Here is a 9,166-nt window from a genome sequence, read left to right as displayed (position 1 = left end):
TGCTGGTGTGCATTTTGGCTATTTTTTGCTGTTGTTGAATTTTAGATTTTCAGCTTATTGTTGTTTCAAGGGGAGAGATCTGGGGATATCTCTCACTCCACAATGTTTCTGACGTCATCTTCAGTCTAGACTTTTGAGAGAACTTTAGCTCTGGGTTGGAATAAGGTGCTGGGAAGTAAAACCTTGGGCAGGCAGGAGAGTCACGGAGAAGGAGTAACGAAAACAGGATTCACTTGACTTCTGACTCGGTCCTTTGGAAACAGAGAATCAGCAGGAAAAATTTTCATTTAGTCCAGACCAGTGTCTCACAGGGAAATCGGGGCTCAGAGGTGGGAATAACAATGTAAACAATGTCTAACAAGCAGATAAAAGGAGATAAAAATTCATCCTCTGCTGTATATGCAACCCTGGGCTTTACAGGACGTATTTGTTATTTTCGATTCCTAAATCTGGTTGGGTACCAATGCTTCACTCCTTCCTGCTGTCCTATCTGGAGACAGTCCTTCAGTCCCCAGCATCTACCACCCAGAAAAGAATTCAGACTTCCACACGAAGTCCTTCCTCAGAGAGACCTCATCCAGGTGAGTCAGAGAGCCCAGCTGGTACTGCAGCAAAGAATCAGAGAGGAAAGAACCTGAAACCTTCTACCTGAGGGCCCCTGAGAGTCTAACCGGCCTCGCCCAGAGCCCAGGGATGGCTATGTTTGTTTACTGGGTTGACTAATTAATTTCTTTAATGTGTCGAATTGGAGTTTTTTTCACTAAGTTTGCTGTTTGACATTGAATTCCTTTATATACGTAGAGATGTATTTGGGGTAAAGTTTAAAGTGCATGTGCTCCCTTCTATCAGTCTGTCATATTGTGTTTCTCCCATGACTTTTAAAGGTAAAAAGTTCTAGATCATCTCCTATCTTGTGAATGGCATTCCTTTGCATTCCGTTACTGTTTACCTCTATTCTTTTCCTAAGCATATTGAAACCTATTATAAAGGTAGAAAGTTCTGTAGATACTACTTCCTCCACTGCTTTTCAAAAGTGTGATTTTGTATTTTTCACTTCCATCTCTTGGCCCATTTATCTGTAATTATAAACCCATATCAATGTGATTACATTATTGCATTTTATATCTTTTCTTTTAGAAGTTAATCTTAGATTTCTATTCAATTTCACTTACACAATTACTTGAATCCACTATAATCAACCTGGTTTTCTTTTTCCTGACCTTCTTTTTCTTCTATGACTTTTCCATTCCTTACTATTTTTTTCTATATGCATTCCCATATTTATGGAACCACATAAGTGAGCAAAATAAGTGAGGCCTCCCTTCGTTTGGCTCTCACATTATAATGGAGAAGGCCCAGTACAATGAAATGAGTATGGTATGATGTCATATCCTCAGGGATAAATGTGTGAAGCAAGGGAATCAATAGTTGTGGCATAAACAAGATTTTATAGAGTATGTCTGCAGAGGCAAGGGGCAGAACCAGGACTAGTGTGCCCATCACATGGAAGATAAAAGAAGTCGAAACTCAAAGCCCAAGAATAATAAACAAAATAATTCCACAAATAAAAAAAGAGAAGGGCAAGCCATATCCATCACTGGGACTTATAGAAAAGGGCGGGGGTGGGGAACGATTATTTCCTTTATATTACCAATATGGAAAATGAGGTTGAAAGATTCCAGGTATGCCATAAGGATTAATTTAGCAGGCGTAGGTTGTCCAAATCTTGCACATTCCAAAGAAAGGTTTATCTCTTGTCTGGCTCCAGAGCAAAAGCTTCTAAGCCCTTTCAATGTCCTGCTTGATAAGAGTTTCTTTGTTTATCTGGGGACCTTGGACCACTATGAATAGATAGTCTATGCTTACAATGTGTTTTATGGTGGGACTTTGGGCCACACACGATCAAGTTAATCTCTTGAGGGGCCGGAGATTAAGTTGAACCATGCAGGCAGTCAGTCATGTCTATGTGACTGGACCCCAATAAAACTCCTGGACACCAAGGCTCAGGTGAGCCTCCATAATTGGCAATACTCCATGTATGTTGTCACACATCATCGCTGGGAGAATGAAGTGCCGTCGATACAACTCCACTGGAAAAGACAACTGTAAGCTTACTCCTGATCTCTCCTGGACCCTGTCTCATGTACCTCTTCCCTTTGCTGATTGCAATCTGTACACTTTCACTGTAATGAACTGTAGCATGAATCTAACAGCTTTGCTGAGTTCCGTGAGTCCTCATTAAGCCTAATGCTCTTCTTAGGGAGCCTGACTACACCAGGGGAGTGACTGCCCAAGGTCGTGGAGCTAACAAGTGGTGGGGCTTGGATCCAAGTCCAGGTCATTAAGTATAGTTAAGAAAGTGGGGGAAGGAGTAGAAGGAGATGTGGCTGACACTTAAGGGGTGTAGTAACATTTGACAAAGGTACAGGATACATAAATAAAGGAATATGTCTACCAAATATTTATTGAGCAAATGTGATGCGCCAAGTGCTGGTCCAGGCACTGATGAGCGTCACTATGACATCTTAGAGTGGGAAGATGTAAGCCAAAGGTAAAGAGATACACACAAGCCAAAGATAAAGAGATACACACAAGATGATTTCAGGCATGTAACGTGCTGAATATATATAACAATCTTTTTTATACTCATAATGGCACCTACACATCAAAGATTCAGAACTGAAGTATATAACATAAAACAAGAAGAACCAGAGGCAAAACCCACAAAAGCCAAACAAAATAAAGAAAACAGAAACACAAGGACAAGGAAGCAATGGAAACACTGAGCTACCAGAAAGCAAAAGATAAAGTGGCTGTAAGAACACCTCATATTTTAATAATCACCCTAAATGTAAATGAACTGAACTCACCAATAGAAAGCTACAGAGTTGCAGAATGGATCATAAAGCAAAACCCAACCATATCCTGCCTCCAGGGGACACGTCTCAGCTCCAAAGACAAATACAGCCTCAGAGTGAAGGGGTAGAAAATGATATTTCAAGCAAATGATATTCAGAGAAAAGTGAGAGTAGTGGTACTAATATCAGATGAAATAGACTTCAAAATAAAAAAGGTAAAGAAAGATACTGAGGGACACTTTATAATGATAAAGAGAATCATGCACAAGGAAGACGAAACGCTTATTAATATCTACGCTCCCAATCAGAGGGCCCTAAAGCACTATGATCTCTGATCAACTATAGAAGGAAATCAGGAAGAAACACAAAAACACAAAAACATGGAGATTAAACAAAGGCAACTGAAGAATAACTGGGTCAGAGAAGAAATAGAAAGAGAGATCAAGAGATATATAAAAACAAATGATAATGATAGTACAACATATCGAAACTTTTGGGACAAGCAAAAACGGTTATAAGAAGAAAGTTCATATCGTTACAGGCCTATATCCAAAAACAAGGGTCCATGTAAACAACCTAATGGTTCATCTTAAAAAACTAGAAAAGGAAGAACAAATGAAGCCTAAGTCAGCAGAAGGAAAGAAATTATCAAAATTAGAGCAGAAACAAATGAAATCGAAAACAAAAGAAAAACGATAGAAAAAATAAATACAACAAGAAACTGGTTCTTTGAGAAGTTTAATTAAATTGACAAACCACTGGCTAGACTCACTAAAGAAAAAAGAAAAAGGGCACAAATAAACAAAATCAGGAATGAAAGACAGGAAATCACAACTGACATCTCAGAAATACAAAGGATCATGCAAGAATACGATGAAAAAATATATGATAACAAATTGAATAACCTAGGAGAAATGGAACAGTACTTAGATAAATTCAATCTTCCGAGACTGACACAAGAAGATCTGGAAAATCTAAATACACTGATCAGCAGCATAAAAATGGAAGGAATCATCAAAAACCTACCCAAAAAGTAAAAGTCCAGGACCAGATGGCTTCACCAGTGAATTCTACCAAACATTCAAGAAGTTTTAATACCTCTTCTCCTAAAACTCTTCCAAAAAATCAAAAAAGAGGCCATACTTCTCAACTCATTTTATGAGGCCAATATTACCCTGATACCAAAACCTGGTAAAGATAACACAGAAAAAGAAAACTGCAGACCAATATCTCTCATGAATACAGATGCAAAAATCCTACATGAGATATTAGGGAACCGAAGACAGCAACATATCAAAAGATTATACACCACGATCAAGTGGGCTTCATCTCAGGGGCACAGGGATGATTTAATATATGCAAATCGATGAATGTGATACACCATGTAAACAAATTAAAAAATAAGAATCATATGATCATATCAATAGATGCAGAAAAAGCCTTCAAAAGATACAGCATCCATTTATGATCATATATGAAATATCATTTGGTAGAAAGCTAAGTGTTTTACATGGATATTAAAACAGTGACATTAAGTTATGGAAAATTACTTTTTGTAAAGTCATTTTATTTTTGTAAACTAGAAGATTATACTACATAAATAAACTGTCATAAATTGGTTCAAGACAGGGGTGCATTACAGCCTCACACAACATCATGGATGAGCTGGAGATACACAATGTAGAGACTCCCAGCTGATGTGGACCCATGAGTATCTGAGCAGAGATCAGAACAAATCACATCATATAATCATATTTAATATAAATAATATCATTTAGGTCAGCTTGTTACGCAGCATTAGCTATCGATACAATAAAAAGAATTGAATGAGGACACTTATAATTACTGGCTATTTTTAAATTATGGGCATATGTTCTGATATTTGGACATAGCATTTATAATCATTCTGTTATTTAAGTTTATTTTGGATAACTGGTTGAACAATCGATTCTGTTAAGGGTCACGTTTACATAACCAGGAGAAGTTGGAAAGATGTGCATTTTAGCAGAAACTCTGAGGAAATGCTAAGACGGGGCAGGAATTCAAGTTCTCCTGTGAATCACACTGTGATCATGAATATGGAAGAATTTCCTGCATATGAGGAGCTATGAAAGGGATAATAGTGACATTGTTCCTTCACTATGCAGTTAGTCATATGACAAAATAGGAAAAGTGGAGATATTTTGTTCAGACTGTAGAGGAGTCATATTTGTAAGCAGCACTGAAATTTTGGAGGACAAACAGGAAGATAATTTAGTAATGAAATGTAAATACACCAATCATTCTTCACCTCAATGAAAACAAACCCTCACACGTGGAATCCATCTTCAATACTTCAGGAGTTGATTACAGCATGGAAAAGAAATCTTTGCATAGTCATCAACTGAGTAATGCTTCCTCGTGTACAAAGTCAATTCTTTCTAAAGAGCATATTACGTGAATCTATTTATCAAACTTCCGACTCTACCTGGAGATATATATTTGATAATCAATTTTATTCCTAGGTACTATGGCAGACTTTGTGGACACCGAATTCAATAAGAGAATAAAAGCAGAAGTCCAGTTAAAACCAGCAGAATGTTAAAGTCCATATTATCATTAAGAGCGGTTAAGGGAGTGAAATAGAATAGAAGAGACCCCAAAGGAAAACTGTTTCACTTTTTCTGTGTAAAACATCACGTAAATGAACATAGTCAACAAGTGTAGTTTGCTATATTTGAGTTATACAACTTATCAAGACTCTTTAGTAACACAAATTCTAAAGATGATGTGGCCATTTGAGAAGAAATTATTTTATTTTTATTTTTTAGGGCTCTGGTTTCACTGTATTTACTATAAAATGCACTAATGATAGAATGGAGGATGGACAAGGACGTGAAAGCATCCATCACAGAATAACTTGACAGATAGCAGGACTCTAGCTGGGCTTTAAGGAACTGATTCTATTCTGGCTGGGGGTAAACGCACGTAATTAAGTTTCACAGTTATAAAATTATCACCCTGAATTGAGGAATCAGAGGCATTTTGTTGTAGACAAAATTCCATCTACAGATGGTAACATTAAATTTAGAGAAGAAAAACACTCACTGCATTAATATGATGGGTTGGGTTTCTTATACGTTTCCTAAATCCACCTACTATTTTTTTTCTTTTGATGCAATTTATAGCTGTGGTAAGAAAAGTACCACAGACCTGGCTCAGACATGGTCTTTAGCTTCAGAAAGTCCATCAGTCTTGTAGTTGGCGGTCACTGCTAAATCTGTTGCCTGCAGAGGCCTCAGAGCTCTGAGTTTGCCAAGTAGTGTGCTCACCATTTCAGCTCTGCCCGCATATAGAACATGTATCATGCAGTTCTAACCATGGCACAATACAACTGCTCTGAAAGATGTGGCTGCAGGGTAACTGCCGACTTCCTCTTCAGCTGTGTATTCTTCTTTGCATACCGAACACTCTAAACACATATCGACTTCCTCCTGAGTTACTGTCACTGTTGGAGGAGATGTGATCTTCTCCTTGGCAGCTCGTGGAGGCACTTTGTTTTTCAGTTGTCTTAAAAGTTAGCTTATGATGGCATCAAGCCCTGTGTGAACTCCCAGGCGTAGTCCCCAGGGATGGAGTGCAGCATCTCCCTCCAGGAAAAAGGGTATGGGGACCCAGGAACTGCAGAATTTGCAAAGACTCCAGCAAAGAACTGTTGTATTATTCTTTCCATAGCTGAAGATCTACCGGGATGAGTACTTCTTTGCAATCTATATCTCCCAATCATTGGCAACCTGGAAGGCCGACTTGGTCCCCAGAGTCAGTGTGAGTTTGGTGACCTCGCTCATTGGCTCTATTATTTTAGTCCAGTAGATTGCTACTTAGAAATTGCCTAAAATCCTGTATAATCATACTGAGGTTCGAATTGCACCACAACTCTGCAAAATGTGTTATTTCCTATATGACTGCCACCACCACCAAAAAAGCTGGAATCATCTGTCACTTCTTCAATTAAGGCTGATCCATATCTGGGATGATGCATATTCTGGGAATTTGAGGTTGATCTTGCCCTTCCAAAAGTGGCAGAAAAACCACTGCTTGGCGGTAGCAGTCCCAGAGCTCACCTCTGCTGCCTCTGCCACCGCTTTCTCAGTGTGCACATCTGTCTTTCAAGAGTCGGCATCCATCACGGGAGTCGTCCCAGCATAGAGAGGCAGGAGATCAAAGAGGAAATAGAGCAGACAGTGACTACAAGTCCATCTTCCAACACCAAAGAGGCACAGGGCAGAAGAAATTATTTTTAAGATCCATATGTCTTCAAACGATAAATGGGATTTTCCAAATATTCTTGGTTTAAATCTGAGAAATACTTTGTGAGACTGGGAAAATGGACAAAGAGAGAAAATATCTATACATCAGAGCAGAAAGCATGATAAACAATTACTTACATTTGTATAGAGAAGGTGGAAAACTAAATGGAAATTCCAGCAAATAAATAAAGGAGGCATATTCTATTTCCACAATTTTCTGGTTCCAAGGCTTTTAGCTCTCCAAACACAGAAAGTTCTTCAGCCCCAGAACAGTTGTCCCTTTTCTAGCTGCCATCCCACAGAATCTTTTCAAAGCCCCCTTTATGTCTTTGTTCCTGAGACTGTAGATGAAGGGGTTCAGCATGGGTGTGACAACAGTGTACATCACCGAGGCTACTGCACCTGAATGCGAGATTTGGGTAGCAGCAGAGCTGAGGTACACTCCTACACTTGTACAATAAAATAAAAAGACAATACAGAGGTGAGAAACACAGGTAGAAAATGCTTTAAACCTCCCTTGAGCTGATGACATGCCACGTATGCAAGAAACAATCTTAGAGTAAGAGTAAAGGATGCCAGCAAAAGGAACACCAACCAGCAGCACAGCTGCCACATATATCACCAGGTTATTAAGAAAGGTGTCAGAACAGGCAAGTTGGATCATCTGATTGAGTTCACAGAAAAAGTGGGGGATTTTCAAGACTGTACAGAAAGATAGTCGCAACATCATCAAGCTTTGTAACAAGGAATACAGGGCACTCATGATCCAGGACACCAGAAGCAGCAGTCCACAGAGTCGGGGGTTCATGATGACTGTGTAGTGCAGGGGGTGACAGATGGCCACAAAGCGGTCATAAGCCATCACAGTCAAAAGGAAGTCATCCAACATTCCAAAGAGTATAAAAAAGTATATCTGTGTGATGCAGCCTTTATAGGTTATGACTTGGCTCTGCGTTTGGATGTTCACCAGCATCTTTGGGATAGTGGTGGAGGTGAAACAGATGTCCACCAAGGACAGGTTGGAGAGAAAGAAGTACATGGGCGTGCGGAGGTGGGAGTCTGAGCTGACGGCCAGGATGATGAGCAGGTTTCCAAACACGGTGATCAAGTACATGGAGAGGAAGAGCCCAAATATGAGAGGCTGCTGTTCTGGTTCATCTGAAAATCCCAGGAGAAGAAATTCTAAAATTTGAGTACCATTCCCTTGTTCCATGTGGTGGAGGTGATGACTGAAAATGAAAAAAAAATAAGATGATTAATTTTTATACATGAGTAATACTAACATGTGAAATGCTACAATTTATATTTTAACCATAAGATGTATATATGACATGTATATGGTTTTGTAGAAATTTGATCTCCTTTAAGTAAGGTCATGTGACATCTCTAATTACAAATTACTGCCATTCTCTTAGCAATTTGCCAAATAAATCATTTTTATATTGGTTTAATGAGAAATTCTTTAAGACACTGTGATGAGACGAGACAGATTATTTTTTTCTGCATCTTATGTCTCCATTACTTCTCCACCTCTAGGATCTCAATTGCACAGCCATATTTTATTGTCACCTCTCCCATCTTCTAAGGGCTGGAAACCCTCTAGACAGAAATCACATTGACCCACGAAGATCTCCTTATATTGAAAACTGTTCAGAAGACTCCCGAATTAAACTCCATCCCAGTGATTCCTCAAAGAAGAGAGAAGTCATATGTTGTATCTTCAAACACAATGCTCATGTCTTGTGACCTTTTCACCCCTTTCACCCACACAGAGCCCTGCCCGTGCTCATACTAATCTCCCAAACGTTGAACATGACTCCCAGCTTCTCCTGGCACCACAGCTACAAAGCTCAGAGCCTTTACACTCATACTTCCTTCTGCTTGCAGTCATCCCACGAGACATTTTGGAACTTTCCAAACCCTCTCCATCCTCCAAATACCAAGTCCTCTTCAGATTGCCTGCATCTTCTCCTTCATGAGTCTTTTCTTTGTCTGAACATTATCACAGGAAAAATACTT

General features: G+C 39.1%; 1 protein-coding gene and 1 pseudogene across 1 annotated transcript; both read right to left on the bottom strand.

Moving 5' to 3' along the window:
- Window positions 1-6,074: 6,074 nt before the first annotated feature.
- On the bottom strand, window positions 6,075-7,345 carry LOC120592546 (E3 ubiquitin-protein ligase RNF115-like; annotated as a pseudogene).
- A 34-nt stretch (window positions 7,346-7,379) lies between these two features.
- LOC120592545 (olfactory receptor-like protein OLF4) lies at window positions 7,380-8,360 on the bottom strand. Its single transcript, XM_039850283.1, has one exon. The coding sequence runs from the start codon at window positions 8,358-8,360 to the stop codon at window positions 7,380-7,382; it is 981 nt and encodes a 326-aa protein (XP_039706217.1).
- Between the last annotated feature and the right edge of the window lie 806 nt (window positions 8,361-9,166).

This window comes from Pteropus medius, unplaced genomic scaffold (genome assembly GCF_902729225.1).
Source record: "Pteropus medius unplaced genomic scaffold, Ma_sr-lr_union100, whole genome shotgun sequence".
In the NCBI taxonomy this organism is placed as follows: domain Eukaryota; kingdom Metazoa; phylum Chordata; class Mammalia; order Chiroptera; family Pteropodidae; genus Pteropus; species Pteropus medius.
This window is presented reverse-complemented; position numbering and strand designations above follow the sequence as displayed.

Coding starts and splice junctions, on each gene's coding strand:
- LOC120592545 (XM_039850283.1), bottom strand. CDS start 8,360: ATGGAACAAGGGAATGGTACTCAAATTTTAGAATTTCTTCTCCTGGGA.